The sequence below is a fragment of the Trichechus manatus genome, unplaced genomic scaffold (assembly GCF_000243295.1).
Source record: "Trichechus manatus latirostris isolate Lorelei unplaced genomic scaffold, TriManLat1.0 scaffold00014, whole genome shotgun sequence".
Lineage (NCBI taxonomy): Eukaryota > Metazoa > Chordata > Mammalia > Sirenia > Trichechidae > Trichechus > Trichechus manatus.
The window spans coordinates 17,981,527-18,002,204 of record NW_004443950.1 but is presented as its reverse complement, the minus strand read 5'-3'; the positions used below and the strand labels follow the sequence as shown (position 1 = coordinate 18,002,204).

The 20,678-nt window shown below is 59.4% G+C and overlaps 1 protein-coding gene across 14 annotated transcripts in view; it reads left to right on the top strand.

Moving 5' to 3' along the window:
• ADCY7 (adenylate cyclase 7) overlaps positions 1-20,678 on the top strand; it is a 51,946-nt gene that overhangs the window by 24,345 nt on the left and 6,923 nt on the right. For 12 of the 14 annotated variants that reach the window (XR_002823207.1, XM_023726925.1, XM_023726926.1 and 9 more), the window contains exons 5-20: positions 562-711; positions 1,522-1,670; positions 3,368-3,479; positions 7,013-7,140; positions 8,475-8,633; positions 8,807-8,939; positions 12,503-12,694; positions 13,068-13,102; positions 13,616-13,699; positions 13,896-13,974; positions 15,393-15,490; positions 16,392-16,476; positions 16,967-17,092; positions 17,883-17,975; positions 19,085-19,278; positions 20,215-20,305. Coding sequence is in view for 12 of the 14 variants with exons in the window: in XM_023726925.1 (XP_023582693.1) it covers positions 562-711; positions 1,522-1,670; positions 3,368-3,479; positions 7,013-7,140; positions 8,475-8,633; positions 8,807-8,939; positions 12,503-12,694; positions 13,068-13,102; positions 13,616-13,699; positions 13,896-13,974; positions 15,393-15,490; positions 16,392-16,476; positions 16,967-17,092; positions 17,883-17,975; positions 19,085-19,278; positions 20,215-20,305 (1,908 nt within the window). In the remaining 2 variants the exon portion in view is untranslated. The remainder of the gene's footprint in view (positions 1-561; positions 712-1,521; positions 1,671-3,367; positions 3,480-7,012; positions 7,141-8,474; positions 8,634-8,806; positions 8,940-12,502; positions 12,695-13,067; positions 13,103-13,615; positions 13,700-13,895; positions 13,975-15,392; positions 15,491-16,391; positions 16,477-16,966; positions 17,093-17,882; positions 17,976-19,084; positions 19,279-20,214; positions 20,306-20,678) is intronic. The other 2 variants (XM_012554188.2, XR_002823208.1) reach the window with 2 other exon arrangements.

The window sequence follows — 20,678 nt, the reverse complement described above, 5'->3', positions numbered from 1 at the left end:
GTTAAGTGAGGCGAGCCTTTCGTTCTGTGAGTGTTCGTTAAGTGAGGCGAGCCTTTCGTTCTGTGAGTGTACGTTAAGTGAGGCAAGCCTTTCGTTCTGTGAGTTTACGTTAAGTGAGGCGAGCCTTTCGTTCTGTGAGTTTACGTTAAGTGAGGTGAGCCTCTGGTTAGTAGCTAGTGGTGACTCATGCATCTTCCCCCTGACGAGCCTGGGTGCCCACTCTGGCCTTTGGTGCTACTTGGGGCCCTGGGCTCTCTGAGGTGGTGCCACCTCTGCCCCTCCGGTGTCTGGTGCCCCAGCCCTCTTGGGCCAGGAAGTGACCAGCAGGTTCAGAGCAGGGGCCTGAGTGCTGGTCCTGTGGTTCTGGCGCCGTGAGGAGGCCAGCCCGTCAGGCCTGCTCCCCGCCTGCCCCAGGAAGGGGTGCCAGCCTGAGTGGGCTGGGGGTCAGGTGAGGGGTGCCATTGCCTACCTAGGCCTGGAAGCCGACCAAGGGGGCTGGTGCGGGGGGTTGGGTGGGGGCATGGCCAGGCTGAATGCTGAGCCCCACCCCACCCGCCCCAGCTGCTGGCCAATGCCATCATCTTCCTCTGCGGGAATCTCACCGGCGCCTTCCACAAGCACCAGATGCAGGATGCCTCCAGAGACCTGTTCACCTATACCGTGAAGTGCATCCAGGTCCGGAGCAAGCTGCGCATCGAGAAGCGGCAGCAGGTGGGCCCCTCCCCTGGAGCCACCGCCTGGAGCTGCTGCCTGGACCCGCTTGGTCCCCCCGACCCTCTCCAAGAACCTCCCTATGCCCCTGCCCCGCTTCCCATGTCCCCCACGCCCTTCGCTGCCACCCTCACCCCCTGCCCCTTTCCCCTTACCTCCACTTCCCCACAGCCCTCCATTCCCCACAACCTTCCCTCCCCATGTATTCTTATCTCCCCCACCTCCACACTCGCCCACATCACTCTATCTCCCTACCCTCCATGTCCCCACTCCCATGCCTATTTTCCTACCACCCCACATTCCTCACCCTTTCCACATCCCTCACCCCCACGTTCTCACACTCCCCACTCCCACATTCCCATACTCCTCACCCTCACATTTCCACACTTCCCCCACCCCCCATTCCCCACACTCCCACACCCCCCATCCTCCCCTCCTGCACCCCACATTCCCCCCTCCCAAACCCCCCATTCCCCCTCCCAACCCCCTCATCCCACCTCCCTACCCCTCACACCCCTGCCTCCCGTCCCACCCCCGCCCCACGCATCCGCCCATCCCGCACCCCCCCATTCCTCTCTGTCCTCTTCCTTTCTCTGTTGGACCCTCAGACCCTGTGGAGCAGCCGTGTGCATGGGTTACATTGCCAGACACCCAGGGCGTCTCACTCCAGGGGGCTGCTGGGGACATGGGAGGGAGTTGGTGGCAAGACATAGGCCAGCAGAGATGGAGGCATTGTTGGTAGGGAGGATAGACGCCTGGGGCCTGGTGCCAGCCCGCCTGTCCCCTCCGGCCCACCCCCCGCATGCCCAGGAGAACCTGCTGCTGTCGGTGCTGCCGGCCCACATCTCCATGGGCATGAAGCTGGCCATCATCGAGCGTCTCAAGGAGCACAGAGACCGCCGCTACATGCCTGACAACAACTTCCACAGCCTCTATGTCAAGCGGCACCAGAATGTCAGGTGGGCAGTGGGGCAGGGTCCCCCAGGGCCGTGTCCGTGACCCCCGGCCCTGGCAGGCGGCCGTGTCCATGATCCCCCGCCCTGGCAGGTGGCCGCGTCCGTGACCCCCGGTCCTGGCAGGCGGCCGTGTCCGTGACCCCCTGGCCCTGGCAGGCGGCCTCCCTGATGTGGCTGGATGCTGTGACCCTGGCCCACATAGGGATTGAGGGGTGAGCAGATAAGCAGCTCACTGTGGCTTCCCCCAGCCCATTCCTGGGCCTCAGTTTCCCGTTCGTTTCCTGAGGAGGTAGGATTAGATGAGGGCTCTTACATCAGGGTTCTCAGATTGGGTTGGGGGAGACCCAGGAGCCCCCAGAAATTGCAAAGCTATGTGAGCAAACATGATTGCCGGGAAGAAAGGGATCTCTAGCTCTCCAGTGAGTCTCAAAGGGACACCAGTAAAACTCATGGCAACCTCCCGTGTGTCAGAGTAAAACTGCTGCAGAGCGTTTTCAATGACTGATTTTTCAGATGTAGATCTCCAGGACTTTCTTCTAAGGCACCTCTGGGTGGACTTAAACCTCCAACTTTTCGGTTAGCAGCTGAGTGCATTAACCATTTACACCACCCAGAGACTCCTTAGATATCAGGCACAGAAAAGATTCTTAGCTCTCAACAAGTCTCTGACCAGCTCTGGCCTTGCGTCCTCTTAATCTCTTTCAGTAACTAGATTCTGTCCAGTCACCTCCAACTCATAACAACCCCATGTGTGTCAGAGTAGAGCTGTGCTCCGTAGGGTTTTCAATAGCTGATTTTTTGGAAGTAGATTGCCAGGCCTTTCTTCCAAGGTGTCTCTGGGTGGACACTAACCTCCAACCTTTTAGTTAGCAGTTGGGCACGTTAAATGTTTGCCCCCCCCCCCCCAGTTACTCCCCAAAGGGGCACAGGCCCCCCAGAAGGAGATGCAGGCTCCCTGGTCCTGACACCTGGGTCTGGCTGATTTGAAGGGCTGCAGAATCTTACTGTGTTAAATGTGGCCGTGGGTCCTGTGACCCTGGCCTAGCTCTGCCTGATGGCGCAGCATTCTGCCTGAGCGCCGGCCCCGCTGCCTTCTGTCTGGGCTCTGGGCAGCCCAGGAACTCACAGACCTTGGAGCTGGGAGAGCTGCCACAAATGGCAGCAGGTCACTCAGCCTCCCCGAGCTTCAGTTTGCTCATCTGTAGAATGGGAACTCTAGAAGGGGTATGTGAGGACCAGATGTGTGTAAAGTGTTGGAACGGAGAGCTGGCTCGAGGGAGCACGGAGTTGCATCTTACTGGGGGGCTAGTTCTGAAGTCTGTACTAAGGGTGAAAATGCAGGTCTCGGAAAGGAGAGAGGAATTTCCCTGTTGCCGGACCCCTGTGCCTGTAACAGTGCCATTCATTTGTCTGCAGTAGTTGAGGGCCTGACGGGGGGCTCTAAAGGGCACCTGCTGTCCCTGGGGTTTGTTCCGTTCTGCTGTAGCCTTAAACCTCTGGAACTTTAATTCAGCTCTGTGGGTGGGAGCTTCCATCCCTTCCCCGTGGAAGCTGACAAGAGGCAGGCGCTGCTTGGGGCCCTGGTGGTGAGGGACCCCTCGGCTCAGGGCTGGCGGGGACTCCCCAGACTGCCCTGCCTTGCTCCTGCTGCCCCATCTTCCAGGGACCTGCTCTGACCTTCCACTGCCCCCACCCCTCAGCATCCTCTACGCAGACATTGTGGGCTTCACACGGCTGGCCAGCGATTGCTCCCCAAAGGAACTGGTGGTGATGCTTAATGAGCTCTTTGGGAAGTTCGACCAGATCGCCAAGGTGAGCCCGCCGGCCGGTGCTGCTGCCCCTCATGGCCGCCATGTGGCCCCCAGAAGGCCGCACGCCCCCTCTGCTGACTGTAAAGTCAGGAGCCCCTCTCACTGCATCCAGAGGGGTGGGGAGAGCCCAGCACTGTTGCAGGATCCGGGCGGGGAAGCCTCTGCTGAGTTTTAGCATTCAGTCAGCAAATGCTTCCCGGCGCATGCTGTGTGCCAGTCCAAGGCAGAGGGGAAGGTAGAGGCGGGCAAGGCAACCAGAGCCCTCCCCAAGAATGTGAGGCTGGTGGGGTGACTGATGGTGCCCACTGGGGAATGCATGGGGGCTGCAGGGGCTCAGAGGAAGCTTGGGAAGGCTGCCTGGAGGAGGAAATGGCTCAGCCTCCCTACTCAAGGCCAGAGCCTCGGCCTCCCCTGGGAGCCTGGGAGGACCATGGAAGGCTGGGCTGCACCCAGGTAAATGTGTGCACATTGAAGTTTGAGGAAGCCAAAGAGGCAAAGGATCCAGAAGAAAGGGAACAGTGTTCAGGTAGGGGGAACAGTATGTGCGGGCCCAGAGTAGAGAGGAAGCTTTATGTCATGGAATAAACAAGGCTCAGTGTGAGTGGGACACAGAGTGAGGGGACAGGGTGGCCAGGGCCAGACGTGCAGGGATTTGAGGGCTGAGGTGAGCAGTGGGATTTTGATGTAAGGACACTGGGGAGCAAGAAAGGTGCCAAGCAGGGGAGGGGCACTGGGCAAGGAGGGCTCTGGAGTGCAGCTGATGGGAGTGATCGGGAGACCGGACAGGGCTTGGCTGAGGTCTCACTCACTGTCTGTTTTGTCTTTGTGAGCAACACCCAGCCCAGGGTGCGTGTGTGCGTGTGCGCGCCTGCGTGGGCATGTGATTGGTAGGAATACTCAAGTCATTCATTAATTCCCCCAGTGGTCCTGAGGCCTACTGAGTGCCAGGCCCTGAGGTGGTGTGGGGCATCGGGCCAGCCCTCAATTTGCTTACGGTCTGTATGCTGTGTGCTTTGAAGAGGGGTGCCAGGGGCTGGGGGAACCTGGGGAACACCTGACCTGGCATGAGGTGGTCAAAATAGACTTCCTGGAAGAGGTGGCAGCTAAGTAGAGACTGAAGCATAGATCTAAGAAGCGGCCCCCTGCCTTGGTTGCACATTTGAATCGTGTGGGAAGCTCAACTAGAACACCTCACCCGTCAGAGTTTTAAGAGCCACTAGGTGATTCTAGGTGTGGAGGCCAGTGGTCTAGAGCTTCGTGGGAGGCAGGTTCTGGTCCTGCTCAGAGAGATTTTCATAGTCAGAGCCCCTCAATCCTTGGAGGGACTGCTACATCGGGGTGGGCTCCCCATCACGGGGTGACCAAATCCCGGTTGGCCAGAGTAGAGAGAAAGCTTCATGTCCACGGAATGCACGTGGCTCCGTGTGAGTGGACACAGTGAGAGGGGTACAAGGTGGCCGGGGCCTTTGCCAGGAATGTTGTGGGAAGTGTCCTGCCCTGGGCATTGGGGCTGAGTGTCCCTGTGGTCCTGTCTAGCCAGGAGCCTTGTTTCGGGAGCTCCAACTTCCCCTGAACCAGCAGGTGGGGCCTCAGGGGCTGGCCATAGGTAGGGCAGGGGGCCTGGGCCTCAGGCATGGCTGGCCCTCTCCCTGACAAAAGCCCAAGGGCCTTCCCCTCCCCACAGGCCCAGGAGGAGGGGCCCCAGTGTGCAGATAGGGACAGGGAGGCCGGGGCGGGTGCTGCCTCCCAGCTAGAGGGTCACAGCCTTTTCTCCCTCAGCAATCAGATTCCAGAACTGTGACCTCCCCTGAGCCCAGGGCCTGCTCTCTCAGAGAGTCCCCATGGCGTTTGGGCTCAGGGACCCCCCAGCTTCCACAGTTTGTAACTGTCAGACACAGTGGACCTGTCAACCATGTGGGGGAGCAGCCTGGAGAACGTGGCCGTGGCGCCAGGCTCCCACTGGTCTGCCAATCCCTGATAGGTGACATCAGCCAGGGCTGGTCCAGAGGGCAGGTCTGCACCGGCCGAAGTGGGAATAAGGGCAGCTGGAGCCTGTACCCAGGTGTCCGGGCCCTCTCCCAGCTTCCCGTTGCTTTGCAGGAAATCCCTGTCCTCATCCCCTTACGGCTACTCAGAGCCCAGGCTGTGCCAGATGGGCCCACCAGGAAACACCTGGCATACACTCAGGTGGGGTAGTTGGAGGAGGGCATAGTAACAGCGCTATTCCCAAAGGTGTTCCCAGGCACAGGGAGCTTCCAGGGAGGGCCAGTGCCATACTGGGTCAGTAGTGGCCTGATGGCTGTGGGGGAGGCCGGTGCTAGACCTGGGGATGAGGGTGCCTTCGTTCCAGAGCTGGGCTGGCCTTTAGGGACCCTGCAGGAGGGAGCTGGGCATCAGTGCACCAGCCCCCTTGCCTCCTTCCCTCTGGTCCCCCTTGGCTGAACCTTCTGGAAGCCACAGGGTAAGACCATCTGCCATTGCACCCGTGAGGGTCAGCAGGAGTGGGGATGGGTTGGGAGGGTAGGGAGAGGATTGGAGGGCAAAGGCAGACATCCGGCCTATAGCTCCCTCTTCGGAGTTCCTAACACCTACCCATGAGGCCTTGGTATGCGTGGCCTTTGCCCAGGGCCTCCATGGCCACAGCACAACCTCAGATGGCACCTTGGACACCCCCCTCCCCTTCCCGTATGGGCGTTTCTCCACATCAGCCTTGTTCCATGTGGCCCCAGCCTCATTCTTCTCACCTCCTTTCACCCCACGCTCATCATCGTCGCTGTCTGCTCTCCCTCCACCCCCAAATCCTGCTCGTTCTACATGCCTAGCCGCAGAGCCAGCTCTTGGGTTACCTCAGCACCTGCTGACCCCTGCCCTTGGGTCTCACCCCCGCCCCAGGTGGTCAGTCAAGGTATTTTGCCAAAGTCCCTTGACTTATTTGCTACCTCTCTGCCCTCATGTCTCCCCACTCACTCCACTCCAGCCACATTGGCCGCCTGCAGCCTCAGGGCCTTTGCAGATGCTGCTGCTTCTGCCGGGCATGCTCCTTCTCCAGATACTGGTGGGGCTTATTGCCTCAGTTCCTTCGGACCTTTGCTCAGATGTCACCTTCTCCTCTCCGATGCCTCATTGGGTGTGCTATAGATTTGATTCATCTTGCTTAGTATCCAGCGCCTCTGCCAGCACATGAGCTCCATGCTGGCCAGGACTTCTGTCTGTTCATTGTTGTGTCCCAGCGCTAAGCACTCAGTAGGTGCTCAAACATTGCATGGACAAATGAAACAAAGGCGGCTGCTCTCTGAGAGGCATTCAGGTGGCTGCCCTTAGGGACACTTGGTTTCACCCCGGAAGCTTGGTTGGGTGGTTCCTCCTGGTGAACCACCCCTGTCCCCAGGCCCAGCAGAAGTTCTTGATGGCTGATACCCTAGGAGGCAGCCCCTGGCTGCGAAAGAGTCTGGCTCACCCTGGTGGTAGGGAGGACTTTGTGCATGACGCCTGGCCCCCGGCCCTCGCTGACCCGGCCCCTTCCTGGTCCCACAGGCCAACGAGTGCATGCGGATCAAGATCCTGGGTGACTGTTACTACTGCGTGTCGGGCCTGCCCGTGTCCCTGCCCACCCACGCCCGGAACTGCGTGAAGATGGGGCTGGACATGTGTGAGGCCATTAAGTAGGTAGCAGGGCAGGCCTGGGAGGGTGGGTCCTGTCCTCATGATGACCCTCTCCTGCCTCCCAAAGCACAGGGGTGGGGAACATGCATCACCTTCATTTTACAGATGAGGAAATTGAGGCTCAGGGGGGTGGAGTGGCTCGCCTGGACCTTGCAACAAGCCGGAGGGCCCAAAACCAGTCGGCTTGCCACCTCTGTGCCCGCCTGTGCCAGGGCTCCAGGTCCCAGCAAAGAGTCTCACAGCTCAGCTGGGTAGTGTGAGGATGGGACAGTGAGCTCCATTTCTGTCAAGGACTGAGTCTTTGCAACAGCAGGAGGGCTTCAGGGCAGACAGCAGGAGGAGCTTTCAGACTCAGGCTCAGAGTCCAAGGCTCCGTCCGCGTCCTGCTCCCCGTCTGAAGTAGACTCAGGAGACTGGCCCTTGGGGCTGTCAGCTTCCCAGGGCTCCTGCCCACTGATAATCCAACTTCTGCGAGGTTCTCTGTGGCCACTTGCCGTGGCGGTGAAGCTGGTGGTGGAGGGCCAGGCGGGCTCGGCCAGGCTGACCAGTGTCTGGGTCAGGTGTGTTCCTGGTCCGGGTATGGGCCCAGCGCCATCTCCAGCTCTGCTTCCTGACAGCTTTCCAGAAGCAGCTGGTGCTGCTGGGAAGACCCTGGACAGGGAGCTGCGTGACCTCAGGAAGGTGTCTGCCCCTCTCTGGGTCTGTTTCCTCCCCTTTAGAATGTGGAGGCTGTACTGGACTCCCTTGAGTCCCCTCTTGGCTTTGGGCCTGGCAGACTCTGTCTGTCCCAGCCCTGTTGGTGGACACATGGTGCTGGCATCTCCCTACCTCATGCCCGCTTGTCAAAGGGACTTATGTGCTGCCTGTGTTTGGGGGCACCTTGGGCCCTGATGAAGCTCTTGCCTGGCGATCCTGGTGTGGAGTGATGCCCTGGGGCTGGTGGCTCTCAGGGTTCCCATTTTCCAGAAATGGGGTGTCAGAGGACCCCAAGGCTGGCTCATGCTCCTTGTCTTTCAGGGTTATAGACGCCTGCAGTCTCTCCAAACCCAGGCTGGCTGCCCAGCAGGCAAATGGCAGCTGTAGTGCTAGGCCCATCACCATGAACTTCCGTGGCCCGCGTCAAGCGGCCTTTTTCCTCCTGCCTGCTCAGCCTGTGAGCTTGGGGTGGCCGCGGCCCTTGCACACTCCCAGGGACAGGGTGCTCAGCCCCTCCCGAGGGGGTAGCCCCGTCAGCGTGAGAACATCCTCACCCACCATGTTGCTCTGCCCCTGCTCCATGCCACCCCTCCTGCCCGGAGTTCAGGGTGTGGGGTGACCAGGCCACTCTGCCCAGGCAGGTGCGGGAGGCCACGGGTGTAGACATCAACATGCGTGTGGGCATCCACTCGGGGAATGTGCTGTGCGGAGTCATTGGGCTGCTCAAGTGGCAGTATGACGTGTGGTCCCACGACGTGTCCCTGGCCAACAGGATGGAGGCATCTGGAGTCCCTGGGTGAGGCTCGGTCTGGCAGAGTCAGAGGCCGGGGGTGGCTGGTGTGGTAGCGGGTGTGGACGCAGGGGGGGCAATCAGTGACCTGCAGTGGGGGAGTGGCCGGGGGCCCTGCTCTCCATGCACCCCAGTGGATGCCGGGCTCCGGGGCTCTCCCTGACTTGGATGCCCCCCAGCCGAGTACACATCACGGAGGCGACCCTGCGCCACCTGGACAAGGCATACGAGGTGGAGGATGGACACGGGCAGCAGAGAGATCCCTACCTGAAGGAGATGGATATCCGCACCTACCTGGTCATCGACCCCCGGGTAGGTGGGCGAGGGGGCGGGGCCGGCTGTCCTGGGCACTGGGGTCTGGGCCCCTGGGGAGGACCCCCATGAAGGCAGTGTCTTCTCACCAAGGCTGTGGAAGGGTGGCGGAGAAGCCTGCTGGGGCAGGAGTGAGTTCCCCATCGCTGGATATATTCTAGGGACCAAGTAGCAACTTCTGGGCCTCCAGGTGCTTCTCTCTGAGGTGGTAATGACCGCCTTGCCTGCCTCCAGGAGCAAGGGTGAGAGAGCTAATCCGAGTGGAGTGCTCACCCGTGCCACTGCGTCATGAGCACCCTAGAATTAACAGTCACTGTTAGTTTATTTTCCACGAGGTTGTCACCAATCTCCCAGATTTCCAAGATACATTGTCAAAACACACTTTGGATAAGAACTAGGGAAGCAGGGAATGGCCGGGGGGCCACTGGGCAGGAACCTACCGGTGTCCTGGGCTGTGACCGTGGCGCCAGCTGCCTTCCCCCTTCAAGACTGTTCTCGTGTGCCCAGGTCAGCGGGCCAGGTGGGCTCAGGCTGGTGGCTCCTGCCCTTGTCCTCGGGCCCTGCCCCCGCCCTCTGCGCAGGCTATTCTTTCCCATCTGGAGGGAGGGAGGGAGCCGATGTCTGGCTGCTCAGTGAATCATCCTTTGCTGCGCAGTCAGGAATGTTGGTGGCAGTGGGATCTTCCCAGCTTCCTCTCGCTGCTTGCCCGAGCCTCAGGGGCAGCACGGGCCAGCCTGGGGGCCCTCACAGGGCCTCTGTTTGCCCCTCTCTGCCCCCAAGCCCCGTACCCCTGCGGGTTTGTTGCCTTGGGGTCAGGCCTTTCCGGGTGCTGGTGCCAAGTCTTCACCCAGGAAAGCTCCTCCTGGTTCCTTGGTCCTGCTCAGACCCTAGTGCTCTTAGAATAAAACCCAAAGGCCTCCCCTTTGCTCCCTGACCCCTTCCCACTGTGTTCCCCGATCCCCTCCCCTATGCTCCCCTCCCCCTCCCCCTGTACTCCCCCCTCCCATACTCCCCTTCCCCCATATTTCCCCTCCTCCTCTCATGCCCCCCCCCATGCTCCCTCCTCCCCTCCCCCGTATGTCTCACGTGGTGTTTAACTGGGTGTCCTATACTTTATCCGGTAATCCTGCCCGTCCTGTTGTGTAATTGTATCTAGTCTCCAGCAGGTAATTCATGCACACGGTTGAAAATCTGAAGGGTACAGAAGACATGTAGTAAAATGTTTCCCTCCCACCCTTGTCCCCCAGCCAGCACTGTCATTGGCTGTCATCGAGTTGACGCCCCAGCTCCTGGCGACCCCATGTACAATGGGACCAAATGCTGCCCAGCCCCGTGCCATCCCCATGATCCGTTGTAGATTGGACCGTTGTGATCTATCAGGTTTTCACGGGCTGAGTTTTGGAAGTAGATCACCAAGCCTTTCTTCCTAGTCCGTCTTAGTCTGGAAGCTCCGCTGAAATCTGTTCAGCATCCTAGCAGCACACAAGCGTCCACTGACAGATGAGTGGTGGCTACGCATGAGGGGCAATGGCTGGGAATGGAACCTGCGTCTCCCGTGGAAGGCGAGAAGTCCACCGCTGAACCATCAACGCCCCTGTCCAACCAGCATGTTGCTGTCTGTTGCTGTCCAGTCTGTTCTCGTGGCAACCCCACGTGTGCTGAGTAGAATTGTGCTCCATAGGGTTTACAAGGCTGTGACCTTTTGGAAGCAGATCGCCAGGCCTGTCTTCCGAGGTGCCTCTGAGTGGGTTCAAACTGCCAACCTTTTGGCTCATAGTCAGGTGCTTAGCACCGCCCAGGGATTGCTTCCAACCATATTATCCCTCCCTAAAGGGGCCAGTGTTGTAAAATTCTTGTAATTCCTTCCACTGAGTTCTTTGTGTACATGTGAGCAAACGGGAACAGACTCATTTCCTTTCCTAGTTAAGTGGAGGGTGGCAGGCCACACCCGCGGCCTGGGCCTTGCTTTCTTCTTTGTTTGAGAAGCATCTCATCACCTCCTGTCGGTGGACACTGGGGTTATTTCCCAACTCTGGTTCCTTCTCTGACTCATGCGTTTCTTCAAGTCTGAGGGTCCGTGGGGGTAACTGCCCAGAGGTGTCTGACTGGCTCAAGGTCGGACAACTGTGGACGGAGGCTCCTGCCTGTCACATGCTTGCTCTGAACAGCACCCAATGACTCTTATTTGGAACACGTTTACTTCCTGGGAGCTGGGTGTCTGGCTTCCCTGCCCTAAGACAGCAGTGCCAGTGAATTTGAGCTATGTGCTATGTGGCGCAGTGGTTAAGAGCTCTGTTGCTAAGCAAAAGGTCAGCAGTTCGAATCCATCAGCTGTTCCTTGGAAACCCTATGGGGCGGTTCTCCCCTGTCCTGTAGGGTCACTGTGAGTCAGAATTGACTCGACAGCAATGGGGTTGGGTTTTTGGTGTATGTGCCGCTGTGTGAGGCGGAGTCGCCACTAGCAGAGGGGGAGACTGAGAAATTTATCAAGTTCTTAACCCTCACCTCCTATGTCCCCACCAGGCTGCCTATGGCAGGGCTGTTCCCAGGACCCCGGGATGCTCACGAAGGCCTGCCTCCACACTCTTCCCTCCGGCTAGGGAGACAGGCTCTGCTTAGGGTTTAAACTGTTCCCACCCCAAAAGGACAAGAGAAGTTTCCAGGAAAGCCGCTTGCAGCTTAGTGAGTGCTGTGGCTCTAGGTGCTTTCCATGCGGGTGCTTGGGGAGCCCTGAGGAGACAGGGAATGTTTAGGGGGCAAAGGGGAGCTCACCGACCTGAAGATGGCCCAAGTTTGTCTCTGGCGGCCTCAGGGCCCTTCTCATCCCACCGGCTTTTCCAGGCCTGCCTGCTGCCGTCTGGCTAGTAAAGGCCCCAGCGTGCAGTTCTTAGGGCGTTTGGGCTCTGTGACACTCATGGGGGTGGCAGAGCTGGGCCTGCAGGTCCTCCCCGGGTGTGTACCTTGGCCCCCGCATCCCTAGCCATGGCAGGTAGGTAGGTAGGTGTGGGCCGGCCAGCGGCCCTCATGGGTCCATGCTGTGGCTTGGTGGCCTCACAGGTGGAACCCCTGGAAGGCTGCCAGGGGTGGGGCCAGTGGCTGGCCAGGACTCCATACTCCTGGGTGCTACCCACAGGGAGGAGAGGACTTGGGTGACGTGCCGGCCACATGGGGCTTTCCTGGGTGCTGTCTCCTCAGAGCCCTGTGGGGGAGGGGCTGATGAACCTTTAGGCCCCTAGGACTGTGTTTGGTTCTGAGGCGCCTTCACAAGGCAAGAGCGACCTGAATCCGATTGGTTGGAGGGGGCCGTGCACAGCTGTGTGTCCTCTCCTGGGGCAGGGACCGGCGCTGAGCAAAGGCTCCCAAGGGCGCAGCCGAAGATGCACTGGGCCTCAGCGTGTCCCGGAAGGGCAGCCCACCCCTCAAGGGGACCTGGGAGGCCTCGTGCCTTTTCCCCTTTCTGCCTGATTGCTGCTCCCAGAGTGTCGTGTTTTGGGAGGGCAGAATGGGGTGGTGGCCCCTTCCTGCAGGGGAGGGAGACAGGCCGAGTCTGTGTCTGCCCACAGAGCCAGCAGCCACCGCCGCCCTGCCAGCACCTCCCCAAGCCCAAGGGGGATGCGGCTCTGAAGATGCGGGCATCAGTGCGGATGACCCGCTACCTGGAGTCCTGGGGCGCCGCGCGGCCCTTTGCGCACCTCAGCCACCGTGAGAGTGTGAGCGTCAGTGAGACCCCTGTCCCCAGCAGCCGGAGGCCCAGGGTAAGCACACCCCTCCTCCCCCCGCTCCGCTGAGATCTGGGGAGCAGGAGAACTTGTGCTAATGGCATCCTTTTGAGCCTCACTTTCTCCACCTGTGAAACTGTCGCAGTCTCTCCCTGGCCTCCCCTACCCCCTGAGGCTGCTGGAAAGTGAGGCATTTGGAAAATACTCCAGGACACCAGGAAGGTCCTCCTCACTCCCTAGACAGAGTCTAGATTGAGTTCAGGACCCCTGCAGCTCACGCAAGCTGGACCCTCTGCCCCATGTGTCCGAGTGTGCCCGGGATGATGCACCCCGCTGGGCCGCAGGCTTCGGGCCCAGCCTTCTGGGGAGTAAGGTCTTGGTCATCCTCTCCTCCTACCTTCCCTTCCAGGCCATTCCCCTGCGGCGCCACCGGACCCCAGACAAGTACGTGTGCTGCCCCCCTCCTCTGCCAAGTCTGCCCTGCCTTCCTGGCCAAATCCTGCCCCGTCACCTCCTCCAGGCAGGCTGTGGAGATTGCTGCAGCCTGGGCCAAAGCGTTCCTAGGAACCAGAGCCCCCTGGCCCGTGGCTCTTCTGCATGGCCTTGAGCACTGATTGAGTGCCTGTTGTGTGCCCACCCTGAAGGGGGGGTCAGTGGGCTCGTGTACTCTGGTCTTGATGCTGACCCTGTGGGTGGAGTAGAAGAGGCCCTGGGTGGGGGTCGGGGTCTGCCCTCTGCTCCCTGCTGGACCACTGGCCAGCGGGTGGGGCAGGCCTGCCTGCCACCTGTCTTATCTGGGCTTCAGCGGGAACCCCTCACCCTCAGCTGCCCTGCATGAGGCTCTGTGGCCTCCACAGGCTCTTGGGCCCTACTCAGGTGGTCCTCTCTCCCATACCCCTGCTGCTGCGCGGTGGATGTGGGGTCCTGGGGTGATGCAGGTGGGGGATCTGGTTCCAGAAGTGCGTCTCTCAAGGGGCGGTCGGAGGACGACTCCTACACTGATGAGATGTGGTCGGCCATCGAGGGGCTTACCTCCACGAGGTAAGGCTCCTAGACCCCGCCCCCCTAAATGCAGTCCCTCAAATGGCCAGGCCCAGCACCTGCTGTCACGTGTGGCCCAGCTCCAGCTGTGGCCCCAGGTAGCCCCTCCCCTCCTCCTGATGCTGCATCCGGAGGGTGTGGCCCTGCCCCACTGCCCGCCCAGACGCCCCCTCGCCCCCTGTGCTGCTGCCCCCAGGTTCTCCTGCTCCAGGTCAGATGACTTCCACGCCTGCACCTGCGTGTCCATCTTCCAGGAGAAGGGCCTCGAGCGAGAGGTGAGGACCCTGGGGCAGCCCCTACCCCAGCTCCAAAGGTGGGGGTGGGGCGGGGGTGCAGGCCGTGGGACAGCCAGCACTCCCAAAGGCTCCTTAAAGGGAGGGGTGGGATTCTCTGCAGCTTTGGGGGTTCGGTAGGTTAGGCTGTCTGCACTGGCCTTATAGTTGGAAAAAAAAAAAACCACCTGAAATGTAGTATCCAGGTTGGAAGGGACCTGATTGGATGGCAGGCTTTTGTAGCAACGATGACTGTTCATCTGTTGAGCTGGGTTTGGCAACGTCCTAGGTACGTGTGTTATGTAATCTAACCCTCAAGCGGTTGGGTAAAGGGGGTGCTGGTACCCTCATTTCTCAGACAGGAAGCTAACTGTGGATCCCTGGCCTAGAGCAGACCCCGTCTTTACCCCAGGTGTGCTCGTGGGGGTCATCGCAGGCCCACAGGGCTCTAGTGCTGGGGCCTACCTCCCTCCTGCTAGCCTGGGGCAATGCTTGCCCTTGCTGGGGCTCCCTAGGGGAGGAGCTCGGGGTCTGGAAGCAGGTGTATTGTTGTATGCTGTCGAGTTGATTCGGACTCACAGTGACCCTATAGGACAGGGTAAAACTGCCCCATAGGGTTTCCAAGGCTGTGATCTTTACGGAAGCAGACTGCCACATCTTTCTCCTGCAGAGGGGCTGGTGGGTTCAAACTGCTGACCTTCCAGTTAGCCGGGTGCTTTAACCACTGTGCCACCAGAGTTCCTTGAGGCAGATGTGGCCACCGTGAAACCTGCCCGGTTGTGACCCCGGGCGGGCTGCTGACCTCCTGCCTTGGTTTTCCCATTTGTAGCAGGGCCCTCCCGGGCTGTGCTCATGAGAGGTCAGGCTCAGCCTTGCCCCTTGGTTTGGGTGAGGACAGATTTCCTAGCCACCCCAGTCTCAGCAGCCCTGAGAGCTCAGACTTGGCTCCTAGCCACCCCTTGCTCTGGGCATGGGGCTTGGGGCTTTTCGGGGACCCCAGAAATAAAGTTGGAGACCTGGGTGGGGTAGAGAAGGGTAGGTATTGCTGCTTCTAAATACAAAAATACTCCAAACCTGTTGCCATCGAGTCGATTCCAACTCATAGTGACCCTATGCGACAGAGTAGAACTGCCCCATAGGGTTTCCAAGGAACAGCTGGTAGATTTGAACTGCAGACCTTTTGGTTAGCAGCTGAGCTCTTAACTACTGCACCATCAGCCGTCAGGGGTCCAAATACAAAAAACGGGCTGCAAAATGGAAAGACGGAAAGTTACAGAGCACAACGCCATCACTTAGAACTCCAGAAGCGCATGAGATTATTTTTAAGGGGAATGACTTGAGATGCGGAGGGGTCAGAGCAAGTGGCCCTGCAGGTGGGGTTCACACGACTGGGTGGGCATCTCTTATTCTGTCGATCCCAGTACCGCCTGGCACCCATCCCCCGAGCCCGCCACTACTTCGCCTGTGCTGGCCTCATCTTCCTCTGCATCCTGCTCATCCATGTCCTGCTGATGCCCAGGTCAGTCAGGGTGGGGAGGACGGTCCATCATCAGGCCGGAAGGGCCGGCTGTTGGGATTCAGTAACTGTAGCTGCTTGGGATCCTAGAAAGTGGACCAGGGGTGGTAACTCCAGCACCTGGAATCACCAACGTGTATTTGCTTGTTTTAATTGAATGTGCTTGCTCTGTTGAGCCGCAGGCCTCACCACTCCCTGACATCTCTCGCCTTCTGAAGTCACCTCTTTTCTGCCTGGCCCCTGCAGGCATTTTAGTTTGTGACCTCTGCCTTAAGTGCCTGGAGTCTTAGAACCGTACATTTCTCAGATCACAGCCATCATCATCTTCCTCTTATGTGTGGGGAAGTTGAGGCTCAGAGAGGTTAATAACTTTTATTCAGGGTGGCACAGTGAATACCTCAGGAGACACTGAGATCCATAGTTGTGGCTCAAGGGCCCTGTTGGTGGGGACCGGGGCTGAGGGTGAGGTCAGAGGGCAGGGGAGGTAAGGCCAGCTACTTGGAGGTTTCTGGAAGAGCGGCTGAGCCAAGGGATGGACCGGGATGGACCAGGGCTGTGGTTTAGGATGTGCTTAATGAAGACAAAGTAGGGGACGCTTCCATGGCCCTTCAATGCGCCAGACAGAAGTGTGAAGGCTAAATCGCTATTACTCGTTTCTTACATTCTTAGCCCAAAAAGGGGGATGTGATGCTGTGTGTTTTGGCCAGGCGTCACGTGTTACTAGTGGGGTAGTTGGGCCCCCGTTTTCAAAGGCCCCCTTTTCTGAATAGAATAGCAGCCGGGGAAGGGGCAGAAGGAGCTCGTGAGCCAGAGAGTTGGGGTGACAGGAGGGGTGGGCGGCCCTCCTGTGGCTCGGTCGCGGGCAGTGGGTCCCCCAGGACTTGGTATTTTTCCTTTGTTCCAGGATGGTGGCTCTGGGTGTGTCCTTTGGGCTGGTGGCCTGCGTGCTGGGACTAGTGCTGGGCCTGAGCTTCGCTGATGAGTTCTTGGTGAGTGGAGAGGCTGCAGGACAGAGGAGGGCTGATGGGCCCACTGGGTGGGCAGGGCTGTGGTGGTGTGAGCCCCTGTCCCCATGGCTCCCTCTTCCCTGCCTCGGCCCTCTTCCCTCTGCTCCGGCCGGGGGGCTGGGTGCTTTGTCCTGGCTCCTCTTGCCTCGAGGACACTTTGCTGAGTGTTCTGGAAGCTTCTTCAGAGAGTTCTTCCCGTGCCTGCTGGAGCCCCCCAAGTGGCTGTTAGCAGCTCCCCAGGGTGGGGGCGTCTCTGTGCATTTACAGTGCTTGCTAGGTGCCAGGCACGGTGGGTATGCCCCCCTACCTTCATCACCTGAACAGACGTCTGTGTTCCCAGGAGCTCTGGTGGGCACCTGAACAGACGTCTCTGTTCTGGGCCAAGGTGGGAGGGCCCCCCACTGCAGCCCTCAGCAGGCTCCGTCCTGGTCTCTGTGTGGGCCCTGGGTGACTCGGCCCCATTTTTCCACAGAGGTGCTGCCCAGCCCGGGGGATGCTCCGGGCCATCTCCCAGAGAGTGGAGACGCAGCCCCTGCTGAGGGTGTCCCTGGCCATCCTGACCATCGGCAGCCTGCTCACCATCGCCATCATCAGCCTGGTGGGTCCCGGGGGGAGTCCCTTATGCTGTGGCTGTATGCTTCCCGGGTGGGGGAGCCACTGTGGGAACCTCACGGTTCTGGAATCCTGTCATCTTGCTGTTTTTACAAGCTGTATATCTCCTGTCACCCACTCCAGAGCTTGGTGGGTGGGTGATGTGTCTCCTCATTTCAGGCTTAGGGACTCTCACCCTTCATTTTTCAAATGGAGGCTGTGGGCCCACAGAGAGTTTAAGTGGCCAATCCCATGGGTCTGTGCACTTGACCTCCCCGTCCTCGGGTTCCTCACTGTCCTACCTCACCCCCCCTAGGGATGTTGCTAGCTTCAGCCTGGCTTCTCCTGGCTCCATCTCACTACTGCAGAAAGCGGCTTGTGTGTCACACTTGTCCTCTCTCCTTCCTCCCGGCTCCGCAGGCTGAGCCCTCTCCCCCATCCCACCCCCTAGACACTAGATTTTTGAAGTGTGCTCCTATGACACTGTCCCTCAAGGTCACCTAGGGAGAAGGAGGCATCGAATGTGCTGTGTCTGCAGCTGAGCCAGCCTCTGATGCTCTGGGGCTGGTGTCGTGTATCCCTGCCTTGTCCACGAGCCTGCCGGCTGCTGTGGAAAGCATGCAAGCTGCTCTGGGCAGTGTTCGGAGCAGGGCCTGGCAGCGTCCTGGTGCTCACCATGGTCTTGGGGCCCCATCCTCTGCCCCACCCGACTCTTCCTCTCCACCCTGCTGGGCCTTGGCGGGTCCCGAGTCACTCTCCCCTAGACTGACCCTAGCTGGGCCTTGTCTCCTCTGTAGCCGCTGCTGCCTCTCCCAGTGCGGGAGCCGCTTGGTGGGAACAAGACAAGCGTGAGCGCTGTGAGCAACCAGACCTCGTGTGAGCTGCTCCTGGTGAGTGCTCCGGTCCCAGGCTCCATGTGGTGCTGCCTGGACTGCACAGTCGGGCCATTGGTGCTGAGCCCGAGAGCACGGGGTGTAGAAGGGCTGAGCCCAGCCTCTCCCAGGCAGGGCTGAGGTGGACTCTGGGCCTGGAGAACCGGTACAGACGAGTCTCGTCTTGTGCGCTTGGTCTGAGGTGGGTGGGACAGGCAGGGGGCCGTATAAGGGGCTCTCCCGGTCACTTCTTCTGGATCAGGCATCGTCATTACCTCCGTTTTACAGGTGGGAAGTGGGGCTCTGAGGTTAACTGACTTACCGAGTAGCTGGTGGCGCCTGGACGGGGACGCAGGCAGGCTGACCCCAGCTCCCCAGGCTTCCCTCTGCTGGAAATGTCATAATGATAGACAGAAGGAGGGCTCTGGGGACTCGGGGGGCAGCGGCTTCATCTGAAGGGCAGAGAGAGGCCGGGTGAGAAAGTGGGAGCAGTAGGATTTTCAGGTGGTTTGTGCGATGGGGAGGGGGTGGGAGAGGGTAGCAGCAGAGGATTAGGAGATACAAGCAGGAAAGTAGGTTTGATCCAGATCGGGGCAGAGCGTGAATGCCAGGGTGGAGAGTAGGGGCTTTATTCTGACGGCAGTGGGGAGCCACAACATGATCTTGAGCAGGGGAATAATGTGGGCAGAGAGGCATGTTGGGAAGGGCAAGCTGACTGCAGAACCCGAGGCGGCGGGGAGGCTGTTCAGGCTTGTGGTGTGCGTACCACCGTGGCCTTGACTTCTGCTCGTCATATCCACTCATCCCCTCCATTTTTATTTACTACGTTTTTTTCCTTTAAACGAGCTCATCTGCCATAAACAGAATACAGTGAAAACAAAACAATACCATAAACTTTTAGATTTCATTGCCTGCACTTAGTTAACCTGGAAGATCAGCAAGTGATGGCAGACATACTGCTCCCACCTGGCTCTAAACCCCCAGGAGGGGAAGGGACTGTGAGCCAGGGTTAGTTAATGCTGAAGCACCTCTCCCTGGGGTAACCGCTGGCCCAGGAGGCTTGCTTCTTGCTGGGGGATGGTGGGGTGACCTCGGCCCCTGGGTAAGGCCCCCCTCCCACCCCCCAGCATTACACCAGCAGCTGCATCCTGGGCTTCATTGCTTGCTCCGTCTTCCTGTGGATGAGCCTGGAGCTGAAGTTTGTGCTGCTAACTGTGGCCTTGGTGGCCTACCTGGTGCTCTTCAACGTCTCTCCATGCTGGCAGTGGGCCTGCTGTGGCCACGGCCCAGACAACCTCACGGAGACCAACGACACCCTCAGGTAGGCCCCCAAAGCCACTCACTGCTGGGGTCCTGGCTCCTTCATACATCTCACAGGCCTCAGGAGTGTGGCAACCTTTATATTCTAGTGCCATTTGCACTGGAGCTTGTGGGGTGGGGCTGGGAGGTGGCAGGGTGTCCATTTTACAGAAGGGGAGGTGGAGGCCTGGGGAAGGCGACTTGCCCAGTTCCCTGCACCCGAAGCTGGGGACCGTGGTTCACTGGCGGGCTGTCTAGGGGAAGTCCTGAGTCCCATAGAGGCCATTTCCAGGCCAGCCTAGGGGTGCAGGGGGGAGACCTCAGCTCTCACTCAGTCCCTCTGTGGGCCGTGTCCTGGATCCCCAAAGTCTTGGAAAGGGGAGCAGCCTCTGCTTCCTTCTTGGACAGGGGTGACTCCTGTGGCATGGGAGGGGCTGGCGTGCGTGCACTTCTAGTGGTTTTGGGGCCGAATTGGTGTGAGGACCCAGAATAAAATCTGCTCTTGTGGGTCTGGCCTGCCAGTTAAGGAGAGCCTTCATCCGTCTGCCAATCTCCAAGTCCCTGCTGGCCTGGCCCCCTGCCCTGGCTCTCCGTAAGTCTGGGCTGCCTTCTGGCTGCTGCCTCATCTGGCACGAGGGCTTTTCCTTCAGACCTCGCGGTGGCTGATTCCATCACCCAGGTGTGACCTCAGGGACGCCTCCCTCACCTGCAGTCAATCTCTCTGCTACACTCCTTCCTTTACTATCGGAAACGGTCGTTTCCTGTCTGCCCACTAGAAGGTGAGCACCAAGAAGGCAGAGGTCTGTGCACTCTTCCCCTCGGGGGCACAGAGCACTTAGAGCACTCCAGGAAGTGCCGGGGGCCACATGCGGCCTCCTGCAGGTGGGGACTGAGTGCACCAATTTGAGGTGTCGCATCGGAACTGGAAACATATCTTGCCTTTCCCCTTCATATCCAGCAGCTCACCTCATCCATGGAATGATTTGAAGACAATGATTAATTTCTACCTGGTTCTGTTTTATGTCGCCCTCGTCATGCTCTCCATGCAGGTAGGCTGGACAATGCCCCAGTGAAGCCGTGGCTCACGCTGGCCGCCTTCTCCTCCATCTGGAGAGGTGACGGGGATGGGGACTGCCTCAGACGTGGAGCAGCACAGGAGACAGCAGCCAGCCTGGAGGGCGGGCCCTGGTCCCTGGGTCAGGGGTTCCAAGTCGGTGTCTTCACCTCCCTGTGTCACCTCCCACCAGGACATAAGTGACAGTTGATCTCGTGGGTCATGGGGAAACCCTGTTCAATTAGAGGTTTGCCACCAGCAGAGGTGGGCAGTACTCAGCTGCTGGCTTAGTAGCCGCAGGGGTTACCACTGTGCCTTGCCACCCGCTGGGTGGGTGTTCCTGCCCTTGCTGGCCTACCGATGGGATG